A 26514-nucleotide genomic window follows, 5' to 3' on the forward strand; every position below is an offset into this window, starting at 1 on the left:
CCCCCGGTCTCCATTGGACCTCAGCCTGTATCCTCTCTCCATCTGGCTCTAACTGCTGATAGCTCTCTGCCAAGCTTCACTCTACATTCACTCCCTACTGAGATCCAGCTAGTATCCATTCCCGGCAAATTAGAATTTAAAACTCTGGAGCGGCTGCAAACCTTGGATCTGTACTACCAGTAGCTTTGGTCCTGTGAGAGACAGTTAAGTTAAAAAGACAATTGGCAGTGGTCTGCTCCTGCCCACACCCAGCAAGGCTTGCATCCAACTTCATGCTGTCCAGGGTGATAACGCTGCTGTCCTGTGTGTCCACCAGAAAGATACAAAGTGAGCAGTTTGTAGCATTGGTCAATGTCTAATGTTGATCTAATACCTGGCCTGGCATTAGCAACTTCACCCCTCCTGTGCATGTTCTCTCTTATACGTGTACACATTTTTGTGTGTTCAACACCATAAGAAAGCTCCCGGCAGTACGAGAGAAGGAGTCATTTTCAGCTTGCAATGTGACTTTGACTCTTTACTTGCTGTTGCAGAATTGGAAACACTGTTGTAGAAGTTCTGCAAAGTCCTTTGTGTGAGTTTTGAATGTGAAGGAGTGTACCCTCTAGCACTGTCCAGCTTGTGCCTCCTGAATTATGGTGGGCTGCTGCATCCTTCACACTGTACTAACGTGAAGATGCAATCCTTCACACTGTACTAACGTGAAGATGCAATCCTTCACACTGTACTAACGTGAAGGTGCATCCTTCAGTGTACTAATGTGAAGATGCATCCTTCACACTGTACTAACGTGAAGGTGCATCCTTCACACTGTACTAACGTGAAGATGCATCCTTCACAGTGTAACTAACGTGAAGATGCAATCCTTCACACTGTACTAACGCGAAGGTGCAATCCTTGCCTTTGGGAATTTGGTGATGACCTTAGAGGAGGAAATGGAGGAAAGGATGAGAGAGGGCTGAGGAAGCCAATACATTTGGATTCCTTATGAGGGCTGTCATTGCGTGTATTGACATTGGTTTCCATGACAGAAACCATGGATCTCTGCCGTTCAAAACTTTCCCAAATTATCACCTCCCCGGTACAAACACCTTTTGGTCAAAGTACTGCAATAAAAGTCACTGAAACAATCATTCCATACTGTGTTAATCCAATAGCCTAATATGTTGTACAATGTTTTGGAGGTACCTGTTGGACTATAACCCAGTGTTGTGTGATTTTTAACTTAATGCTGTACAACACTTGACTATTTGCACAGATACAAAAGCAAAGCACTTCAAATTCTGAAAAGTGACATAAAAATATAAAATGCAGATTTTACTCAACAGATGAGGCAGCATCTGTGGACAAAGAATAGAATGAATGTTTCAAACTGAAGAGCTGTTAATTGGCACAAAGTTTACATGATTGCTCACAATGGATGCAGGTTACTTGTGCCTCACAATTGCGAAACATATTATCATGCATTGTTGAACTTTTAATGAAAAATCGATGAATTTTACTTTTAAGCAAAGACAGTATCATAAAATCTGTGCACAAATTGTAGTTCATGTTTTTTTTTGGACTTGCAAACCCTCGGGTGGGTGTTCTTTGTGCCACTGCAAATGGTCAATAAGCAAATACATGGTTTAATAATAGTTGTAAGGACCTGTGTTGTAAGTTCTGAGCCAATACCTTACCAAATTCTACATGGAAGGTTTGAATCCTGATGTATAGATCAAAGCCAAATTTGACTTGTTTTACTGATTCAATTCATCAATTTTGTTTGGTTAAATGAGTTCTGTGCTCAAGGTTTTATCAATGTAAGAGCAAGACACACCTTCTAAATCTCCTTTCCATTTTAAATGAGTTGGTGTTTTTGTTCAGATAAAGGACTGCAGAATGTGCTAATGAATGATTTTTTACTAATGTTGTACAGCGTGATTTCAAGCTCAGTAAAGTTGGGCTGGGTGGTGCAGGGATGTGGATTGAGTGTTGCAGAGTCAGGCTGGGTGGGTACTGGTCATGGTACGGGAGATTATTGGGTCTGGCAGGGTCAGGTCAGCCAGGGTGGGTATATGGGGGGTGTTGGGTGTGGTACAATGGGATTCAGCGTGTGGGTTCATGAGGATGTCAGTGGTGAGATGGAACTTCAGTTTAATCATGACCAAGAAATTAGAGATTGTTAGAATTTATTCCTCTAATTTTTCCTGGGTAACTATTAGGCTTAAGTGAGGTAGAATACATCAAAATCTCTCATTTTAATGCACTTTGAAGGGTTCCTCTTCGTGAATTGCCCATTGAAAAATTTAATTTCCCAGGCAATTCCCATGCAGTGTTGTGGATTCTGCGTGCTTCGGAAATGCTACTCCAGTCTATGCTGTACCAACAAACTCCTGGCTATTAAAATATTAGGGTCATTGTTTGCATAGGAATCTACTTTAGACTTGCACGTATCCTACAGTGCACAAAATTGTTACAAGCTATAAATAGTGTACTAATCAATGGAATTGTTAAAAGCAAAAGAAAATGTTTCTTCCAGTTAGAATTAAGTAGAGAATCTTTTTTTTTAAACAAGTGGCATTGTGAAGATTACAATTATGGCCGGTGTATTCTGCAAAATTACAGTCACTTAAAAGTCTTTACTGCATTTCTCTATGCATGTGTTTTCTTCCTTGCATGCAGCAATGCTTACTATTTGATTGGAAGACTGGGTTACATGGTAAAGTGATTCTGTTGCTTAATTCAGTTCTTTGTTGTTGGCAGCTCCTGAGATTTTTCATTCCTTTGTCAATGGTGGCACTGGATACTCGTTTGAAGTAGATTGGTGGTCACTAGGAGTCACTGCGTATGAACTTCTTCGAGGATGGGTACAGTCTTTGGAAATTTATCAACTTTTAGTTATTTTCCACTGCTTATACCTGTGCTCCAGTTTGATGATAATGGTTTTGTTTCTTTTTGCCAGAGGCCATATGACATCCATTCTAGTGTCACAGTTGAATCCCTGATTCAGCTATTCAGTACAGTGAGTGTACAATACTCCTCTACTTGGACAAAAGAAGTTGTTACATTGCTAAGAAAGGTAAGATCTGATTGTTTAATCCAAGTTCCATAAACTCACTGCCAAAAAACACTGTTGTTACACACCGACATCTCTGGAGAAATTGTAAACTGTTTGATCACAGATGGAAAAGGTCACTAATAAAATAGTGTTCTTGGTTTTATGCAAGAAGTCATTAAATAATGAAGCAATCTGTACAAGACATTAATTGAGATGTTTACAAAATATTTGAGGGAATGCTACGCAAACTCAAGAGGGATAAAAGATGGGAAACTATGCTGATAGTGCTCAATATTACTTTAAGGACATTGCAAATCTGTGCATTATTAGAAAATGGACTTTGGGTTGACTTAGATTTCTCTTTGAAGTTGAGAATGTTAATTTATTTGTAGGAAGTTAATCAATGTTTTAATTAGCTAGAGAATTAGTCTGATCCCAGCTGTATCTTCTGAATGTTAGAAGTTGAAAAATGGGTCATTCTTTCCCAACTGTGAAAACTGCATTTCAACATTCTAATTATTTCTTATCTATTTTTAAAGTTGTGGCTTATAATTATAAATCATGTAGATTTAGTTTAATCAACAGAGAAAGAATAATGTCACCATTCTGAGCCTCCTGTGGATATGATCGGACTCTGTAATGAATAAGAATAAAGTAAAAAAGTACAAATCACATAATCACATTCATCCTTTAACAAATTTTTGAATCCACTGTGAAGTCTTCCTTTCACAAGCACAGATTTGATTTTGGAATATGTCTTACTCTCAATTTTTAATCCTTGTCCATTTTATTGGATGACCATTTTCTTAGGAATATCAGCAAAATGGACAATTATTTAAACGGTGAAAAATTACAGCATGCTGCTGTGCAGAGGGACCTGGGTGTCCTTGTACATAATCACAAAAAGTATAGTTTGCAAGTGCAGCAGTAATTAAGAAGGCAAATGGAATGTTGTCCTTCATTGCCAGAACTTTGAAAAAGGGAGATTATGCTGCAGCTGTATAGGCTCCTGATGAGGTTGCACCTGGAGTACTGTGTACAGTTTTGGTCTCCTTAGTTGAGAAAGGATTTGCTGGTGCTGGAAAGGGTGCAGAGGAGGTTCACGAGGTTGATTCCAGAGTAGGGAGGCTTGGTTTATGAGGAGAGATTGAGTATAGTCTGGGACTATACTCATTGGAATTTAGAAGAATGAGGGGGATCTTGTAGAAGCATAAAATTATGAAAGGAGACGATAAGGTAGATACAGGGAGGCAATTTCCACTGTTGGACGAAAGTAGAACTAGGGGACATAGCCTCAAAATAAGGGGGAGCAGATTTAGAACTGAGTTGAGGAAGAATTTCTTCATCCAAATGATTGTGAATCTGTGAAATTCCATGCCCAAAGAAGCAGTTGAGGCTATCTTGTTGAATGTTTAAGAAAACAATAGATAGATTTTTGAACAGTAAAATTTATGGTGAGTGGCTGGGTAAGTAGAGCTGAATCCACAAAAAAGATCAACCATGATCTTACCAAATGGCAGTACAGGCTCGACATGCTGGATGACCTACTCCTGCTCCTAGTTCTTAAGTTCTTCTGTACAATTTTGGAGGGTGCCACCAAATATATAATATAAATTAGCTGGAAGAAACACTCCAAATCAGGGCCATTGTCATGGAGAATTCTCACAAATTCTGTTAATATTTGAAACAGAGTCTACCCATAATCCAGATAGCCAGCCTAATCTTCAAGTTAAAAATGCTCAAATGTAAACTGCCAACCACAATGCTGATCTGTCATTGAAATTTGATTCTGGATATATTATCCAGAAGACATTACAGTTTCAGAGTCAATTAACTTTGGAATGAACCAAATCTAAAAAATATAAGAACCACTGAGGAGGCCATTTTGTAATGCTTGGACTTGCCAAGGAGAGGAACATAACTCCAACCTTGGTTTACATGATTTAATACAGTTAAAGGGAAAGGGATTTTAAAGAAGTGTCTGAGTCCCATATCCAGTAGCACAAATCGATCTTTATTCAGAGCTCCTTTAGCACACGTGAGGGAGAGGCCAGAGAGTGCTCTGAATCTGGCTTTCACATGGGGCCCAGTTACCCTCTTAACTATAGTTGGGATCGGAGGCCAGTGACAATCTCCATTTCCCAACCAAGGGCAGGATATTTATATCTATCACATTACAATGGTTACATGCAACATTGACATAGATGCTTGCCACATCCTCTCTGACCTACACATCCAATCCTGTGAATACACGATCAATGTTGGACAACTTCATGCTCCACCATCTCATGATATTTGTCAGACCCCCTATCACCTGTCATTGGACTCTTAGGATTATTGACCACATTCCAATACCGATTGTTAAGTCCTCTCCAAGACATTTTCCAGCCACTTCATGTACTAGCTTATTACTAATGACTGTTCAAATTTGGTCAAGCAATTCATATCTATTCCTGACCTTAGCACAGAAGATTGAAAAGGATATTAATTTCTACCAATTGTTAAATATTTGTAGTATAATATAAATTTATACATAGTTAAACCTAATTTTCCGATTCTATGACAAAGCTAACAATTTCAGGAACATCTTCCCCCTTATCCAATTTGTGAAGCAACAGTTATTTATTCTCTTGAGGTCAGTGACCCTGTTTCAAAATTGTTTCTGCCCCTTTGCTATGTTATTTGTCTCTTGATACTCCTCAGAGATTATCTTGTTTATACCTTTTTGTGGTTCTAATCTTTTTGCTGATGAGAAAAAAATTCTTCAGGGGTGCTTGTCAAAGCTAGTCGCTGCATCCAATGCTGATTGCCTTCAAAAATTTAATTCCCCAAAGTCTAATGAATTTAAACTGCTATCCTTGTACAAATATGTGCCTACTCTTATATATAATTATAATTATTTAAAAAGTCTCATCTGAGGTAGGTCATGCTTTCTAATTCAGACAGAAATTGGAAATCTCAAATCAGATGGTTTTCATTTGAGCTGCATTATCAGAGGCTTACTGTTTGCATTCTAGTCCTATCATAGTAAGACTCAGAGGATTTTGTTGTCTAGCTGTGAAGGCCATTATTTGAGCTGTATCAATAGCAATGATAGCTAACATTTCCTTTGATTGTTTTTGTCAGTTAAAAAAATACCATAATGCCCATCTTGCCACTTTCAGCCATGGGCAAGCGCAGCTTCACCCTTTCAATGCTCAATTATGTTCAATTTCAAAGTCAGAGAAAGAACTGAGAAAGAATGTTAAAGTAGGTTACATGAAAGGCATTGTGCCACATGTGAAAATGCCACTCAATTGGAATAGCACATTTACAGGTTTCAATATAAATCATTTCACTTTATATATATTAATAAATTTGTATTTAAAATAAATATGTTTTGATTATATAAATGGAGCATGTGACTAAGAGGGGCCGTGCAGTCTTAAATCTAATTTGTGACACTGATTATTCATAATTCAGCAACAACTTTGTCACAGGTGAACTGTCAGATCAGCAGAGCTATCAGGATATAAACCTCATCCTTGCTATATTACCACATAATCTTTTAATAAAATCAAATGAGGTCAATGAATCATACATTTTCCCCTTAAGTATCGTACAAGGTCATAAGGGAATCATAGTGGTGCATGTAAAGAAGTTTGATTATAATGAAGGATCTAACCTAATCCATGACTGAACATCTTCAGGTCTTATTTGAAGGACAGTAACAATAAAACAAGGACATCAGGAGATTACAGTTGCTTGCTTCTGAGTTCCCATCTCATTACCAAACACAAGCAGTTTCCTTTGAAGCTAGTGATGCTGATAATGTCATCCACTTTTTCACAAATTATTCAACTCTTGAATCTTTCATCCAGCAATTCTTAGCATGGTTCAATTCATCAATGTAATTAAATCTGGATGTCTGAAATCAATGACATTTAGAACCCATTTTTCTGAACGAGTGAAACACTGGCACAGTTGGAAGTTGCAATTTTTAAAATTGTGCTGTGCCATTTTAGTAGTGAGCACATTAAAATGTTCATTATCAAATTTCTTCCATAAAACTACTGGCAATTCTTAGCAGGTCATACAACATCTACAAGCCAAAGAGAATTATTGTCACGGGGGTTTTCATTATTTGTTCTAAGAATCTGGAAGTTGTGCGCTCAATCAGTAGTTATTACCTCCTTGAATGTCTTCAAAAAGGTGGTAGTGAGCTGCTTTCTTGAACCACAGTGCTGTTCAGAAGGGAGTTCTAGCATTTTGACAGACTGATACCCAAGGAACAGAGATACCAATCCAAGTCAGGATGGTGTGTGGCTTGGAGGGTCATTTTAAGCCGGTGGTGTTCTCATGTATTTGTTTCCATTGTCCTTCTATATAACAAAGGTTGTGTGTTTGAAAGGGACTGTCAAAGAAAATTTGGTGAGTTACTGTAGTGCATTTTACAGATGGTACACAATACTTCACGGTGTCTCAGTGGTGAATGGGAGTGATTGCTGAAGGAATTGATGGGAACCCAATCAAGCAGACTGCTTTGGATAGTGTCAAGCTTCTTGAGAACTATTGGAGAAGCACTCATCTGGCCAAGCATAATGAAAGATCATTTCAATCCAAAACATTGGCTCAGGTCCTCTGCCAAGTGATGACCATTGTTAGTTTGCCAGTCAGCTCAAATTTTCATCTGCCCCGATACTGCTCCAGTGCTACCCCACATTTCTTGCAAGTCTCCTAAACCTTATGTCTCAAAAATTGCAGCATCCATCAAAGAGCTTCATGATAGTACTGGACCCTCAAGGGGAAGACAATGCACAAAACCTTTTTATGGCACTAGCTGCCATAGCATGCTTTTAAATGTCCATATAAATATTAGTGAATGGATGACCATTGAAGAACGGATAGAGGAAGTAGTCAGACCAAAGTAAGTGGGTTGGGTGACAGTCGAATATGATAAGGTGGTTAGGGCAGCAGACAGATGAGGGGTCCAGTAGATGGGTGAGTGAATCTGGGGATAGTCAGAGAGACCTTTTCAGAGAAGAATGAAACCACATTAAAAAGGCAGTGATGCTGAGAGACAAAAACCTGCAGCAAAGAGCCCCATCAACCTGTTTCTACCTGTCAGAGCAGGAGTGACATATCTCAGGAAACAGGTCAATGATTGGTCAGTATTTCTTCCATCTCTCTTTTGATTGGCCTCATCGTTGAAATCAGAAAATGATCTTGAAACTGAAGCATACAGTCAAGAAAACGTTTAAAATATTTCATCCAATTGAATTAGACTGAGTAGAGATGGTGGGCAAGGAATGTGATTCACAGTGACCACATCTGCAGTGAGTGTTGGTTACTCAAGGAACTTTGTCTCTAGGTTTATGAGCTGACGTCTGAGCCACAGACACTGTGACACATCAGTGATGCTGAGATAAATGGAGATGTAGGAGCCATGTACACTGTTCACAAAACAGTAGTGGTCAGGTGAAAAAAAATGGTTCCATCGATCATGGTTGGCAAGTTGAACTGGCGCACAGCATTACCCAATCTTTTTCAGCCCCAAAATTGATGTTTAGTCCTATGCTGGACATATAAATCAAATGTCCTTTTCCCGTAATGAATGCTATACACTTATTAGAGGATGTTTTACTTACCTTGTAAGTCAGCATGTGGGATCAAATATCAGAAATATGGGCCAAATTGCCAAGACATGCCCACAGAATACAGCCCATGCATGGTGAAAGATGAACTTATAAGGGTCCTTTGGTAAGAAGAACGCTGTTCATATTTTACACACAGTGATTACATTGAATCCATTTTTGGAGTGACTTTCTTGAAACTTTAAATGTCAACTTATATGCCTTGATCTACGATAATCAAAAAAATGAATTAATGCTGCAGCATTTAAGTGCTCGGCCAAATAGTTCTTAAATATCATGAGGGTTCCTGCCTCTACCACTCTTTTAGGCATGATCTGTCCCTCCAAGACTTCCCAACCACTGTTAACTACTATCAGCTCTCCCTGAATGCTATTAGATACTTCTCTTTCTTGAAACCACCAATTTCTCCCACTAACTCTCCCACCCAGCACTAACCATGCACTCCCATACTAACACTCTCTCCCAGACACTATCAGACAGCCCTCAACCACGGTCTACAAACTCTGACCGCTCTAAGACTCTCATCCAACACCTGCCTGGCCCCAATCCCAATCACTACCTCTTCCCTTCTACCACCATCATAACCTCAGTCTCACCATCCTCCCCCACCACTACCTGCCGACCCAATGCCCAGGCCACCATTGATCCTAACCTTCCAACTGGCCCACTGCCATGAGACCTTCCTGAAAGGCTGTCAGCGCAGGCTCTCTGTGAACAGGGACCTAAGCAAAGGAGCTTTTTAGTTCACTGCTGGAGATTCAGGAATCCTGTTGACAAGGTTGTCTCGAGCCTTGCAGTGGCTTCCCCATATGGAACACATCTGCAGGCTGAAACCAAGGCCTCATCAGTTCAGAATTTTTTCTGGACTAATAAATGGTTGTAAATTAAAGACATTCTGCCAACTGTCTGACTAGTATCATGCCATGGTGGTGATCTGAAATGAGTGCACATTTCAGAGATTACAATCATTCATGTAGGTATGACACTGTCACACCACCACAACATCAATTACTTACTTATAATCTGGAGATAACTGTTTGGCTTGTGTTGTTGATGTCCCTAGGAACAAGCCTAAAGCTAAATCTGCTGTGATATTTACAGCTACTGGCTGTGCTGTGCTGAAGGAGGATTTTGGCTGCAGATCAGTATGGTGCAGGTGGTGCAACTATGTTGCAGTGTTTCCTGTGTACTGAACCTCTACTGGTTTTGTTACTCTGATAAATAGAAGTATGTACACTTCTGTCCAGAGGTGATATGTGTAAGCATTGGTGATAACGTGTGGAGTGTTTGTAGTGAAGCCTAAACTGGCTGGCTTATCTCCATTTAGAATTCTCCTTTTCTATCAAAGAACACAGACATGGTATTCCCATGTGAGTTCTATATTACAGTTGGTTCAGCTATAATGCTAATTTCCTCAATGCAAATTAGCTTTAACGTGATTGAAGAATTTAGACCGTTCTTTGTAGAATGTGAACTTTTCTTACCAGTATTGGCTATAACAGATCCCCGCTCCATTAGTTTAAATGGTGCGGCTATTGTGTGATTTTCTTATAACACAAGATTGCACCAGAACTGAAGTATCGTGTTATAAAAAACTGACTGTAGTATAATAACCAGCTACCTTAAAATACTTCTGAACAGTAACACAACTTACAATACAACTAGTTAGGTGGTGACCAGAAAGTTTGAAAAATTGCTTTAATGAATTTCATTCGTGAAACAAAGACATTCCTTTATCACAATTAACAAAAACAGTAGGTATCCATGTTATTTACTTGGTAGATGACTCAGCATTAAACATGTATAGTGTTGCAAAAACGGTCTTGCAGCTTCATATATTGGAGCTTTATATAAACTGTTGCTATTGCAGGCTGGTGGTCCCTGTGTCATCTAATCTTAAAGTCTCCCACCCAATAAATGTCCTATATAAAATGGGCAAAGACAGACATGAAGCACAATACATATTTTATGCTGATAAATTGCTTTTTACCAATCTGAGATTCTAGATGAATATATCCATTGTTATTATTGGTATTCATGAACCTTAAAATATGTTTATAAATATACTCCAGTTACATTTGTTCTGAATATAGCACTTGGCTCTGAATTATCTTGCGTGTTTTAAAGTCAAAAATATTTTCTGTAGAGAATAAGGTGTCTTGGTTTTATTTAGGTGCTGGTTCCTTTAATTTTCATACAAATGTAAACCTTTCACAGAAATAATTGTACAATACTCTCAGTGAACATCATATTACTGTATTCTATGCTGAACAATCTGAAAACCCTGCACCTATGTGTTTACATTTCAAATCAACCCAGCCATGCAACTTCCTGAAAAATCTCCCTCAACTCAGAAATCCTGCAGTGCAGAGACCTGTGAAAAGAATCTTCACTGAAGGCATGCCCCTTTACATGGGACTAGCTGTCCAGTGTCAATGTTAGTGTATTTGTGAATGGATGAGTAGGAGTACATAAACGGGAAAGATAAGTGCATAAGCTGGCTAACTTAATAGGTGATTTGGCAGATGTGTTGGGTGATAGATGGGTGAAGCAGGTTGAGGTGGGCTAGAGGCTGGTCAGCTTGTGGCTGCTCTACTGGGTTAAAGGAGTATTTGGGTGGTGATTGGTAGTTGGATCTAGTCAAGAGTTGTCTGCTCAGATTGGGAGAGTTGCTCAGGTCAGGGGCTAGTCAGGCAGTGGGTTGGTATAGGCTTTAGTCAGAGGTCACTCAAGTGGATCAGAAAGGAGTTGAATGGTCAAGTTGCGTCAAGAGAGCAGTTGGATGTGAGTGAGGGTAATTAGAGGAACTGTTTATGCCAGGTCTGTGGCTAAAGGTAGTTGTAACTTTCAGAAATGAGCAATGTGGTATACAAACTTCAGATTGTATTAAACAGCCTATCCTTTTGGCTTTTCAAAACATGCAAGATACTGAGCAAGGATCTTGACTGGGCAAATGCAAAGAGGATGTTTCTACTGATGGGGAGTCAAGATGAGAGGGCATTGTCTCAGAATAAAGCAGCACCAATTAAAGGTGGCGGTGAGAAGGCATTTCTTCCCTCAGAGGGATGTCTTTAGAACTCCTTGCCACAGAGAGCTATGGAGAGAGACTCCTTGTGTATATTTAAGGCTGAAATGGATAGATTCTTGATCAGTAGGGGAATTGAGAGTTTCATTGAAAACAAAGGAATGTGGATGTGAGGAATGCCAGATCAGCCATGATCCTATTGAATGGCAGAGCAGGCTCGAAGAGCCGAATGCCTACTCTTGTTCCTATTCCTTATGGTGGTACATTGACCTCCTTCCTATTGAAAAGATGTTGTGAAACTTGAAAGGGTTCAGAAAAGATTCACAAGGATGTTGCCAGGGTTGGAGGATTTGAGCTATAGGGAGAGGCTGAACAGGCTGGGCTGTTTTCCCTGGAGCGTCGGAGGCTGAGGGGTGACCTTGTAGAGGTTTACGAAATTATGAGGGGCATGGATAGGGTAAATAGGCAAAGTCTTTTCCCTGGGGTCGGGGAGTCCAGAACTAGAGGGCGTAGGTTTAGGGTGAGAGGGGAAAGATATAAAAGAGACCTAAGGGGCAACTTTTTCACACAGAGGGTGGTACATGTATGGAATGAGCTGCCAGAGGATGTGGTGGAGGCTGGTACAATTGCAACATTTAAGAGGCATTTGGATGGGTATATGAATAGGAAGGGTTTGGAGGGATATGGGCCGGGTGCTGGCAGGTAGGATTAGATTTGGTTGGGATATCTGATCGTCGTGGACAGGTTTGTCTGAAGGGTCTGTTTCCATGCTGTACGTCTCTATGACTCTATGACCGTTCCCAACCAGCCCATGTTTGACAAACTCACAACGTAGTGTCCAACATCAGATGTTATTTCACAATCGGGCAGCATTTGCTATATAATTTGAGTCTGTGAAGAATAATGCTAACAACCAATTTAAAATGATCACTCTGGCTCACAGTATGCTGCATTTGTGTGCACTGAAAATTGCTTATATTAACGCATAGAGCCCTGTTCTGTGCCCGTTTCATCTCAACAGAATAAGTGAAGCCATTCTCTCAATCATTTCTCAGGGCAATGTCTGCACCAATCAGAGTCAACCTGACTGGTTTAAAATTTAAACCTAGCTTGACAATCAACTGTCAATCTTCATTAACCTAATACATCCTCCATGGCAGCACATCTACCAATCAGAATTCACTTGTTAACCAGTTAGCACTATTCCTTCATACAAGACACAAAATGACGAAGGGCCACTCAACCCAAAATGTTAGCTCTGATTTTTTTTTACCCTAGATGCTTCCAGACCTGCTGAGTTTTTCCAGAAATTTCTATTTTTGTCTCTATATATTTTCCTTTTAAGGTGTTACCTTGCAAATTTTCCTGATGAGTGCAAGATGAAAAGCACTGAGAAAATATGCCTTTTTTTCACCAGATCTCAAATCCTGTCCTATGAAATAACGATTTTGTAAACCCCAAAACTATTGAGAATTAGGTATAAAAATCATTGTTCGATGATATATTATAATTATTTTGGCATAGAATTATGAATTATTCATGTTTCTTACTCTAAAATAAATTAGTAACTACACTAAGAGTATGTTAATTTTCTGTTACTCATTAGATTATAAATTTATTTTTAAGTAAGTGTGTTTGACAGTTAATAGCATGATACAAGATCGAACAGTACCATTCTTGCACTTGTCAAAGAAAAACGTGTTTCCTATGAGGGCAGGTTATCAATCAGTGATTAAAACAATTATAGACAGGGTGCTCTGGTCATTATGTTGGGGAACATTGCTGGAGTGCCAATGCTTAGAGTGTAAACAGTTTTGATGTATGAGTGCTCAAAGCAGTCTTGACCATTGAGCAAAGGTATCTACAATTAATTCAATTCAATTCAATTCAATTAGATGTGAAAGAAGGTAACAATGTGCATTTTTTACATTGAGAAGCAAACAATAGCTACAAGCTGAAAATGAACACAGAAGGAATTTCTATAACTCTTATACTTTCTCTTTATTTTATCGCCTGTTATATTTTTCATTGCCTCCACACCACTGCCATTCAGCAGTAGTGCTTTTTTTTCTATAACTCTTTTATTCAACAGGATCACTCGAGGTTGCTGGCAAAAAGTCCTTTGGTCAGAACTCAAAGCACTAAAGGAAAAAAAACACATACTGAAATTCACTGTTAATTTTACAATGGGGGAGAAAAGGTGAAATTTGCTGTGCTTTAGGGAAAGCGCAGGAGAGTGGAATGAATCCAATAGTTCTTTCAAAGACACAATGTGTTATGCAATGACCTTTTGTGCTACATGATTCTACCACTTGAGCTATTCGCATGTGCAAAACCTCACAAATTTAACCCATTGGTGTAGCATACTGCTAAAGCACTGTTGGCAAAGTTCCCTTGAATTTCTGAAGCAATGCATTCGGTCATGAGAGTTCTAATGATTGGTGGTTAAATGGAACTTGCACCAGTGTCAAAGGTTCATATTTTGTATATGTTGTGTATGTTTCTGTTCTTATGTAATCGAGAGTGGCATCTCCCAGTGGAAATGATAGCATAAAAACGGCAGACTCAGTCTTTGGTGAAGATCCAGTACGAACAAGCTCTGCTCCATTTCCTGCTTTCCCAGTCTAATTAAAGCCACAGAGTCTGATGTAAGACAGCAGAACCTCTAGGTTAATGGCCTTGATGCATTGTGTACTGGATGTATTTGTACTTCCAGGGATTATGGCCTCATTAAGGCAGACTGGTGAGGAAGTGAAATAAACACAAGCAGAAGGAGCAGTACAGCCAACCTGCCAAAGGCTGTTTGTTCATTCATGTCTCTGTTTACCACAGCAGCTCTCAGTTTCTTCCATATTTGCACAGTTCCCTTTTAAGCATGCTAATCGACATGAAATTGACATTAATCTTTGACAAAGATTACTGTTTTCCAAAGTAATGATCCTACTGTGGAAGTCAGAAATATGCTATGCTTCCCTGATTTTCAGTCCATTAGAAAGGGTGGAAGATAACTCATTGGGGTTGTTTTGATTGTGCACAGAAAACAGAAATTGAGACATGGATGTCCACTAAATTATTTGCTATGCAGCTGATAATTGAAGTTCTTTCTATCTGACTTTGCCCTATAGCTATAACTTCAATTTAAAATAAGGCAATGAAAGGTTTGAATGAAATTGCATACAGTGGGTCATCACTTAACATTATGTGGCAGCCCCAACCTATACCCTTATCCACCCTTCCTAACAAACGTATCCCAACTGTGGCCAGCAAACTGAACAGATAGTATTTTAACTCCACGTATGTGACCTGAATTGGATACTGTTGGAATTGAATGTAATCTGCAAAACTAAATGCAGATCTGTCAGAATTAGGTGATATTTTCACAATCCAAAATAATATTGTGTCCAGAACATTTGGCAGAAGATTATTGTAGCCGTAGGAAATGGAAGGTGAGGATTTTTTTTCTGTTGTGACAGCTCTTGCACAGCAACTATAAAAAATCTGCAGTGAAAAAATTCAATCCCATTTTTCCCCTCAATTTTGGTCTCACTTGAACCTATTAATGAAGGCATTCCTGCATCATTTGTCAGCCCCACACTCCGAGCAATTCACAATTCAACCTGCAAGCCTGGTTTGGCTTTCAATGAGGATGCAACCATTGCTGATTGCCTCTGGTCATTTAATTGTTTTGGAGAGCTGCTGTTATTTCCTGAAACAATGCTTAGATACTGTCTGCATCCAGACCTAGGGATGAACATCAGGTGAAAGAGGCAAGCAGACTAGAGGGAAGTTTGACAAATTTAGAAAAAAATCAGGGGCCAGAAAATATTAGGGAGCATGGATGAAAAGAAGCAACAGGGGTTGGAAGTGTCAGCAAATGGTGGAAATTAGATTGTAGCAGATTGAGAGGAAGATAGAAAACGAGAGGTTTGAGGCCTCGAGCATGGTATGGGATCCACAGGAGTGGTGTATTAAGCTGCACGATGGTCAAGAGTTATTCATTCAGAGATTGATCTTATGTAGATGAAGATTGTAGAAAAGTTTGTTGGGGTACAGAAGGCATTAAGTAGGTGGAGTCACAGGGAAAATGAGCTAACAGGTTGATGTTAGCGAGAAGAAATGGGTCAAGAGGACACATGGAGCTCAGAGGGAGGACAAACACGGAGAAGGAAGAATAGAAGAGATGAATAGAAGAGACTAATCTTCTTGAATCTTTTGAGGATGTAACTCTGAAGATGGACAAGGGAGATCCAGTAGATGTAGTGTACCTGGACTTTCAGAAAGCTTTTGATAAAGTCCCACACAGGAGGTTAATGAGTAAAATTAGGGTGCATGGCATTGGGGGCAAAGTACTAGATTGGATTGAAAATTGGTTGGCTGATAGTGATGGTCACTACAAAGGGTAGTGATAAACGGTTCAATTTCGGAATGGCAGGCAGTGACCAGTGGGGTACTGCAGGGATCCGTGCTGGGACTGCAGCTTTTTACAATATTTATAAATGATTCTGTACAAACAGAGTTGGAGTGAGAAAGACGCTTCATTTGCAGAAAATTTGAACTCTCATTGTATAAGGAAGGATTTGCTTCGCATGTAAATAAGAAATGGGTTGCTAGGTAACCAAGCTGCTGGATTTTAAGGTGCAAGGTGGAGGCACCACTGACAGCAAATAAATGAGCTCCAGGACACTTCTTTTTCTCATTATTTCAAATTTCATAAATGTTTCAAGGAAGTAAAAACAGAAAAAAAAATTTTGCTTCCTTATTTTTAACATTTATGACTGATCAGCACTGTGAAAATTTCATTGAAAGGTCTAACCATTATTCTTACAATATATCATCATTCAATGTATATTTAGTTACCAATGTCTTAGTGGATGCCATCTATGGAATAACTTTGCAATTGGTATGGGTTACACAAAGAGCATCATACAGCCTAGAGTCTGAGGATAATAGAGGAACAGTCAGTTCAAACTACTCAGATATTGCATACAGGATAACACAGAGATTGGAGTGTAAAATATTTTAAATAAATTTTGTGAAGATTACACATAAATGTTGAAAAAATTCACAAGAAATGAAGTGTTTTGCTTCGCTCAATTCCCTCTGGTCAGTTCATTTGTGATTGGATCTGTGCATGGTGTAAACCAGTAATGCAGATAATGAAGGTAAGCATGCAGGTACAGCGGGTAGTGAAGAAGGCTAATAGCATGCTAGCCTTGCTAACAAGAGGGATTGAGTATAGAAGCAAAGAGGTTCTTCTGCAGCTGTACAGGGCCCTGGTGAGACCACATCTGGAGTATTGTGTGCAGTTCTGGTCTCCAAATTTGAAGAAAGACATTCTGATTATTGAGGGAGTGCAGCGTAGGTTCACGAGGTCAATTCCTGGAATGGCGGGATTACCTTACACTGAAAGACTGAAGCGACTGGGCTTGTATACCCTTGAGTTTAGAAGACTGAGAGGGGATCTGATTGAGACGTATAAGATTATGAAAGGATTGGACACTCTGGCAGCAGGAAACATGTTTCCGCTGATGGGTGAGTGCCGAACCAGAGGACATAGCTTAAAACTATGGGCTAGACCATTTAGGACAGAGATGAGGAGAAACTTCTTCACCCAGAGAGTGGTGGCTGTGTGCCATGCTCTGCCCCAGAGGGCAGTGGAGGCCCAGTCTCTGGATTCATTTAAGAAAGAGTTGGATAGAGCTCTCAAAGATAGTGGAATCAAGGGTTATGGAGATAAGGCAGGAACAGGATATGATTAGGAATGATCAGCCATGATCATATTGAATGGCGGTGCAGGCTCGAAGGGCAGAATGGCCTACTCCTGCACCTATTGTCTATTGTCTATTGTCTATGAAAATTCGTAGGATGAGGGGAAATGGCAGAAAATGTGGATTTCGGGAAGCAATTATACAGCAAGGTAATTGGAATTGTAGCTCTTATTCATGTACAACAATGACATTTTACTGAAGATGCATGGGTCCACATTATCAGGAGCCCATAACAATGCACCAGAGGCTGTTCACATTGGGAAGTCAAAGTTCCAATCATTCATCAAACTGATGGAAGAAATGCAGAAAGGTTGAACATAGCACATCGACTGACAGATCATCAATTATTTGTGCTCCCTGACAATTCTAGCCTTTGGTGTTTACAAGTCATTGGACCATTTAATGAACACCTCCATCTTGTTGTAGTCTTTCCCTCTCCTTCTTTCTGAGCAGTGCGCATCTTTCTTAGTGGTTTTACTGGCCAGCTTTCCTTTGGGGCTCCTGCGATTGATCTTCCCTATCTGACTCTTGCCATCTGCTTTTGGTTGGTGAGTATGGCCCTGTCAGTAAGCTGCTTCCCATATGAATTTGCCACAGGTCACACCTCTGGAATGAATGGGAGCAGGACCTGCAAGTGGACCAACACCTGAACATTTTTAACATGGAGCAAGCTCAAGTATTATTCGACTTGGATTGCCATCTCATGTCATAAACATTTCTTCTTTTCTCTACAAACTTCTAATCACTCTCTATCCTTTTCTTCAATCCGCAATACATTGCTACCTTCCCTATCTGCCCTCTTTTATCTTCTAGTGATTGTCTAAGCTCTTTTATAACCTACTTTAACTCTTAGTCTAATTATTAGCAGAGAGTATTAGTGGAAGGATGCTTGTCGGAATAGAGGCCTGTGACTAGTGGACTTACTTAGAGGTCATTGCTGGGTCCATTGCTGTTTGCTATCTATATCAATGATTTGGATGAGAATGTACAAGGCATGATTAGTAAGTTTACAGATGACACCAAAATAGGTTGTATCATGAATAGTGAGGAAGGTTATCAGAAATGTCAGCCGAATCTTGATCAGCTAGGGAAGTAGACTGAGAAATGGCAAATGGAGTTTAATATAGATAAGTGTGAGGTCTTGTATTTTGAAAAATCAATCAAGGTAGGATTTTATTGTTGAATGGTAGGGCCTTAAGGAGTGTAGTGGAACAGAGGGACCTTGGAGTTCAGGTGCACAGTTCTCTGAAAATGGAGTCACAGGTAGACAGGGCAGTGAATAAGGCCTTTGGTCTTCATCAGTCAAGGCTTTGTTGCAGTTATATGGGACATTGGTGAGGCTGCACTTGGAGTGTTGTATTCATTCTTGGTCATGTTGTTATAGGAAGGGTGTTAATAAACTGAATAGAGTACAAAAGAAATATACAAGGATGTTGCCAGGACTCAACAGTCTTGAGTTATAGGAGAGTTTGGACACGCTGGGACATTTTTCTTCAGAGCACAGGAGACTGAGAGGGGATATTATTGAAGTGTATAAGATCATGAGAGGCATGGATAGGGTGAATGCACTCAGTCTTTTTCCTAGGGTTGGGAAATCGCAGACTAGAGGGCATCAGTTTAAGGTTAAAGGGGAAAGAATAAAAGGGAACCTGAGGGGCAACTCTTTTGTGCAGAGGGTGGAATGCATATGGAATGAGCTGCCAGCAGAAGTGGTTCAGGTGGGTACATTATTAACATTTAGAGTCATAGAAATATACAGCATGGAAACAGACCCTTCGGTCCAACCATCTATGCCGACCAGATATCCCAACCCAATCTAGTTCCACTTGTCAGCTCCTAGCCCATATCCCTCCCTATTCATATACCCATCCAAATGCCTCTTAAATGTTGCAATTATAACAGCCTCCACCACTTCCTCTGGCAGCTAATTCCATACCCGTTCCACCCTCTGTGTGAAACAGTTGCCCCTTAGGTCTCTTTTATATCTTTCCCCTCTCACCCTAAACCTATGCCCTTTAGTTCTGTACTCCCCCACCTCAGGGAAAATATGTTGCTTATTTACCCTATCCATGCCCCTCATAATTTTGTAAACCTCTTTCAGGTCACCCCTCAGCCTCCGACACTCCAGGGAAAACAGCCCCAGCCTGTTCAGCCTCTCCCTATAGCTCAAATCCTCTGACCCTGGCAACATCCTTGTAAATCTTTTCTGAACCCTTTCAAGTTTCACAACAACTTTCCGATAGGAAGGAGACCAGAATTGCATGCAATATTCCAACAGTGGCCGAACCAATGTCCTGTACAGTCGCAACATGACCTCCCAACTCCTGTACTCAATACTCTGACCAATTAAAGAAAGCTCACCAAGGCATTTTGACAAATACAGGGATAGGAACAGATTAAAAGGATGTGGGCAAAGTGCAGGGAAATGGTGTTAGCGTAGGTGGACAGTTTGGTCGTCATGGACCAGTTTGGGTCAAAGGGCCTGTTGGACTCTCTGGCTCTATTATTTGCCTTCTAACTCTACTTCATTTCTTGTTTTTCACCTAGTGTAACACCATTTGTCACAAATAGTTCAATCAAGTAAAACTTCATTGATGTGGGCCACCACCTATGTGAACCTTTACTAAAATATATTGAAACTTTTCATAGCTGAATTGGAAAGTTAACCTTTAGCCATTATATTGTGAACAATTGATCTCTTCTACAGCATGTAAAACAAGAATAGGCATGGAAACTTCAATTAATGTGTATTGAGCAAGCAACCAGATAGAAATTTCAGCTTTGACAGAACCAGAAAATATTACAAATTAAACAGTAATTAAGAAAAGAACAAGGGGATGGGAATTAAAAATACCAAGAAGCAAAAAAGAATGATCTGTCAGATTTTACGAAGTGAGAAAGCACAGAAAGTTGAATAACAAAAGTTATAAAGACAACCAAGTGCCTCTAGCATTTTCTGTTTTACTTGAACTATCCAGTACTGCAGAATTTACTTTTCCTGTTTAATAATGGTGGCTTTATCAATGCCCTCTAATTAGTTATTGGTGAAAATTCACCTACACAGAACTGAAGATGCCATATATCAACTTTAGTTCTTTTATTATGCAATTTATTTACAAATTAATTGTTAACAGTATAAAGCCAAGCAATACACTTGTTCACTGTAAGTGTTATATTCTCTGTGAATCATCTTCAGTTGCTGACACTTCATCTGTAATTGCAGAATTGTCTTAAAGTTTCATTAATGAGTATCATTTGTTTGTAACACTGCTGTGTGCAACTGTGGATCATATCTTCGTGAGAACTTTCCTATAGTGAGGTAATAAATCTGCAACTAAACTCAATGTGCTTGTTACTTAGCTAAAATGCATTCATATTTACCTTTCATTAGCTGGTACTCTCCAGCATTTGGTATCTGATATGATGAATTGGGAACTTAAAGTAATGATCACAGTCTTGGTTTGGTGTTTGCAGTCTTAATATTTATTTGATAATCACCACTGACTCAATGGTTCACAGAGTTAGTAATTTAAACAAAGCATTGACTTATTTAGAGTGAACAGTGGGTCCACTGTGACTGAATTTGCTACATTTTTTAAAAAGGTTTGATTTTATAGAGTTGCACATACACATATGAATGTCTTGGGGGTTGTACTTGTGCCTGGTTTTCCCTGTAAAAATTAGTTATTGTACAGGGCCAATTTTTTTCATTGCTTGGTCCCTTTAGATCTTATTCTATCACCATGTAGGTGTAGTACATATCATGTCACCATGCCTTCAGGAAACCTTCCAGGGTGCTGTGTGGCTACATAATTTAGTGGGGTCATTGCTCACACCTTATTTTAAATTTCAATTCCCATCCTGGGATGCGACAATATGATATGCATGTAACATGGAGAGAAGAGGGTCAGAATAATGTTTCAGAGGGCTTTTGTGAGACATTCTTGATGATTCAGTCATGCGGTAACATTAACTTCTGCATTTGTGTTGATTTTGTTTAGGATTATCTTTTTTAGACAGAGAGAATAACACAAATAAGAAAGAATGCATGCATAGATAATATTAATTCTTCCAATTTTGAATCCATCAGTAAGATGTTTTTGTTAATTGATGTTAAGTAAATTTCCCATACTGTTTTCGAAATGCGATTATACTCACATTGGAATCAGTCCCTCTTCTCCCAGCCTCTGAAACTCAGTGCCCTACTATCCACCCCACACTTGGGTCAGACTCCCTTTGCCCTAACCACAGCTGCTGCCAACACTAAGGCCTGGATGGGTGGGCTCAGTTCACTGAATAACCACTGCCCTGTCCTCCTACTGTATGGTGTGGGGGTACAGGTCCAAATAAATCATTCAGCTGTGAAATCACAGTATCCCTGTCTCCTGCCCTTGTTGCACTTCCAATCATAGATTCTGTCTCTGGTGGAGCAGCAAGATGAGGAAAGAGGCTGTAGTGAGATCTGGAGCAGGGAGAATGGAAGAGTCAAGATCTCTGAATGGAGGAGCCATTCTTCATACAGTCCATTTACACAGATTGGACATCCAGTTGAATTTTTCCAATGCTATTTTTGGAACTAATTCACTCACAACCTCTATAAATTTGAAGCATTGGTGCAGGGAGCTAAAATTGTCTCAAAATAATTGCTAAAAATGTGTGAAAAATTAACCAATAATATAGACAGTGCATCAAATTCTCAATTCAAATGGAATGCCTCTTCGATGCCTGTGGAATGTAATTTGATTTTATTTTCAAAATTTTCACATGAAAAATCATTACATTTTATATTTTTCTATTAAAATGATCAAATTTAAGAAAAGCGTATACTGTCACTGCAAATTTCAGATAGTTCAGTCACTAGAGACCACGAATTCAAAAATGTTAATTTGATTAATATTTAAGGATTCCTACACACCACAAAGTGTCTCTGATAAAAGACACAGTTTGCCAAAGTTATTTATCAGAACAATTTGCAAGTATATCAATGTAGAGGGAAGCAGCAATTTTATGAATCAACTTGTTCATGGATTTTACACACCCCTGGGTCAGCTCGACCTTGAACCCAGGCCTCCTGGCTTAGAAGTAGGGACACTATCACTTCACCACTGCATCTGAAGATACTGAAGGAAGTGAATGTGGAATTTGGGAGGAACTGGCCACATTGTTCCATTACTCCTTGGATATGGTCAAATGCCAGAGTGCTGGAGAATTGTAAGTGTTACATCCTTATTCAAAAAAAAGGATGCAATGATAGACCCAGCAGCTACATGCCAATCAATTTAAACTTGTTGGTGAGAATCTCTTTGCAGAGCATTGACTAGGATTTTATTGGGCCAATCAGACTGAATTCAGAGACGGGGTTACTGGGGATTTTAAAAATAAAACACCTTGTTATGGTTGCTAAGCAATATCCACCCACTTAACCCCCTGTAGTCGAATCTGCTAACAACATACACACAGACACACACACATCCAGAAAGATACACACATACACAGACAGACACACACACACATACAGACAGATACACACACAGATGCAAACACACACACCGAGGTACGTGCACACATAGACATGCACACACACATCATACAGAGACATGCACACAGAGACTCACACTAAGATCACATGCAGATTCACACAGACATGCATGCACACAGAGACACAGACATGCTCATCCAGAGACATGTACATGGAGACACACACTCACAGAGATGGACACACATACGCAGGCACATATATACAGAAACACAAACAAACAGACATGCAAACACAATCCAGAGGTGAGAGAGTTTAGTTCTCTGGATTGATTGGAAAATTGAGTGTGGTTTTTATTGGATAAAATAAGATTGAGAGGAGATTTGATCAAGGTGTCCAAAATCAAGAGGGTTTGGACAGAGAAATTGTTCCTACTAGCAGAGGGATTCATTATCAGAGATCTGGTGTTTTAAAAACTGAAAGAATGGTGGATGCTGTAAATCAGAAACAAAAACAGAAAGTACTGGGAAAGCTCAGCAGGTCTCACAGCATCTATGGAGAGAAATCAGAGTTAAGTTTTGGGTCAAGTGACCCTTCCTCAGAACTGGTGTTTATCAGAAAAATAGACAATATGAAGAAAGATAAGTATGTAATGACTGACCAGGATCAGGAATATACTGTCTAAGAGATGAATGTAGGATGAAAATATGCAATTGGCAAATAAAACTGCACATTTAAAACTAAAATTATAAGTGAACAGTACTGTTTTTGTTTCCAGTTACTTACCGTCAAACCTGAACACCGGCTGTCCAGACTTTCAGATATTCAAAGCTGCTCTTACTTATCTGACATCAGTTGGGATGCTGTCTATGAGAAGAAGATGGAACCTGGTTTTGTTCCAAATGTAAGCAAAGAAAAACACCTACCTCAGTGCAAGCACATCGTAAATGTGGATAAAATCAAATAGTTGTAATACATTCTATAACCTGTCCATCCTCTCACATGAGAGATTACTGTTTAAGTATTTAGAAGACAAATAAAAAGTCTGCGTTCCCTCAATTAGCTTTGGAAATGACAGTTTCAAGCAGTAACTATCAATTATTTAAACAGAAAGGTCGGCTGCACTGTGACCCCACATTTGAACTAGAAGAAATGATTCTAGAGTCAAGGCCACTGCACAAAAAGAAGAAAAGGCTGGCAAAGAACAAATCCAGGGACAACAGCAAGGATAGCTCCCAGTCAGTAAGTCTTCATTCATTTAGTGGGTCATTGTATTATTAAGCTGAAAGTGCATAACAGGTTCTATAAGGTCTGTTCAAAATAATTACAGGAAGAATGTGCGCTTCAATATATAGCTAATTTATTGGGTTAAAATACTTAATACATATATTGATTAATAACTGTTTGTCTATTCTACTGATAGATATATTATAAACAAATGAGTCTCACTTTATCTTTCTATCCACTGGGGACCTTGGTTGACTGTGGCACTCAGAGCTCTATCTCAGGTTCCATGACACTAGTCACATGAACCCCAGCCTGATGGTGAAAAGTTCAATGAGTGGGGCAAAGTCTCTGATGTTCTGAATCCAAGGTTACATGCTGAATCCCCATTTCATAATAACGACAGTACTTCTCCAATCCTGAAAGTTAAGTGGAAAACAAGTCCAGGAGGCCCCAAGTACACAACACAAGCCAGCGGTTCCCACCAACCCTCAAAGTCAGGCAGTTTCCTCACAGTCAAAACAGGCTGTTTTTGCATCAGGCCCGTTTTCCTTGCACTTTTTCACTTAACTTTAATTACTCAGTGTCACATCTAATTAACTCTTTTTGGTTACTCCCTTAATGGTCTGTCTTGAATTTTAAACCCAAAACTATAGCAATGTGCTTTAATAGTCCATCTATGCTGTGTTCGCTATATAGTACAAACTAACTCAAACAAAGAAGTATGGGCATCTGCATCTGTTACCTGGAGTTTGGTAGCTAGCCCAAGAATACACATTCTGTATAATAGAATGTGACTCTGAGAGGATTTTTTTACAATCCTATGCTGTTACTTACATTCATTGAGTCATACAGCACAGGCTATCCCTAAGCACGGAAACAGTCTGACCAGTCCATGCTGACCATAATCCTAAACTAAACTATTCTCACCAGCCTGTGCTTATCCCATATCCCTCCAAACATTTCTTATTCATGTACTTACCCAGATGTTTTTGGAACATTGTACCCGCATCTGTCACTTCCTCTGAAGTTCATTCCACATCCATGAACCACTCTCTGTGTAAAACAAATTGCCCCTCATATCATTTTTAAATCTTTTTCCTCACACCTTAAAAATATGTCCCCAGTTTTGAAATACCCCAACTGAGGGAAAAGACACCAGCCATTCACCTTACCATTTCACCCTTGGGTGAAAAAGGTTGCAGCCTATCCAGCCTCCCCATATAACTCAAATCCTCCATTCCCAGCAACATCTTGGTAAATCACTTATGAACCCTCTTCAGCTTTTAATATCCTTCCTTTAACAGGGCAACCAGAACTAGACACAGAACACCAGAAGAGGCTTTACCAAAACCCAATACAACCTCAACATAATGTCCCAACTCTGACACTCAAAGGTCTGAGCAATGAAGCAAGCATGCTAATGCCTTCTTACCTACCTATCTAAATGTAATGCAAACTTCAAAGAATTATGAACCTGAACCCCTAGGCGTACAATACTAACCAAGGCCTTACTTTTAATTGTATAAGTCTTGCCCTTGTTTGATTTACTAAAATGCAAGACCTTGCACTTACGTAATTAAACTCCATTTGCCACTTGTCTGCTCTTTGACCCAACTGATTAAGATCTCTTTGTAATCTTAGATAACTTTCTTCACTGCCCACTAAAACCACCAATCTTGGTGTCATCTGCAAACTTACTAACCATGCCTTCTATATTCCCATCAAAATCAATTATGTAAATGACAAACAAAAGTGGATGCAGCACTGATGCCTGTGGAACACCATTGGTCACAGGACTCCATTACAAAAAAACAACCCTCCCACATCACTTTGATTCCTGCTGTTAAACCAATTTTATATCGAGTTGGCAAGCTCACCCTGAATCCCATTTGATCTAACATTGCTAATTAGTCTACCAGCGAAACCTTGTCAAAGGCTGTACTAAAGTCTACGTAAACAACGTCAACCACCCTGCCCTCATCAATCTTCTTGGTTACTTCCTCATAAACCTCAATCGAGTTTATGATACGCAATTTCCCTTGCACTAAACCATGCTGACTATCCCTAAGCATTCTTTGCCTATCTAACTGCACGTAAGTCCTATTTTTCAGAATCACTCTCAACAACTTACTCACCACTGAAGTCAGACTTACAAATCTATAGTTCCCAGGCATCTCCTTACATACCTTCTTAAACAAAGGCACAACATTAGCCACACTCCAGTCATTCGGCACCCCACTCATAGTCATAGATGGTACAAATATTTCTGCAACGGGTCCCACCATTTCCTCCCTAACTTCCCACAAAGACCAAGGATACACTAGATCAGGTCCTGGAGATTTATC

General features: G+C 39.5%; 1 protein-coding gene across 4 annotated transcripts in view; it reads left to right on the forward strand.

The window, feature by feature from the left end:
- The window catches only part of LOC122561119 (serine/threonine-protein kinase 32C), a 334934-nt gene that overhangs the window by 294265 nt on the left and 14155 nt on the right, over positions 1-26514 (forward strand). For all 4 annotated transcript variants that reach the window (XM_043712560.1, XM_043712561.1, XM_043712562.1 and 1 more), the window contains exons 7-10: positions 2746-2849; positions 2945-3061; positions 23721-23846; positions 24053-24184. In XM_043712560.1, coding sequence (XP_043568495.1) covers positions 2746-2849; positions 2945-3061; positions 23721-23846; positions 24053-24184 — 479 coding nt within the window. The remainder of the gene's footprint in view (positions 1-2745; positions 2850-2944; positions 3062-23720; positions 23847-24052; positions 24185-26514) is intronic.

This window comes from Chiloscyllium plagiosum, chromosome 22 (genome assembly GCF_004010195.1).
Source record: "Chiloscyllium plagiosum isolate BGI_BamShark_2017 chromosome 22, ASM401019v2, whole genome shotgun sequence".
Lineage (NCBI taxonomy): Eukaryota > Metazoa > Chordata > Chondrichthyes > Orectolobiformes > Hemiscylliidae > Chiloscyllium > Chiloscyllium plagiosum.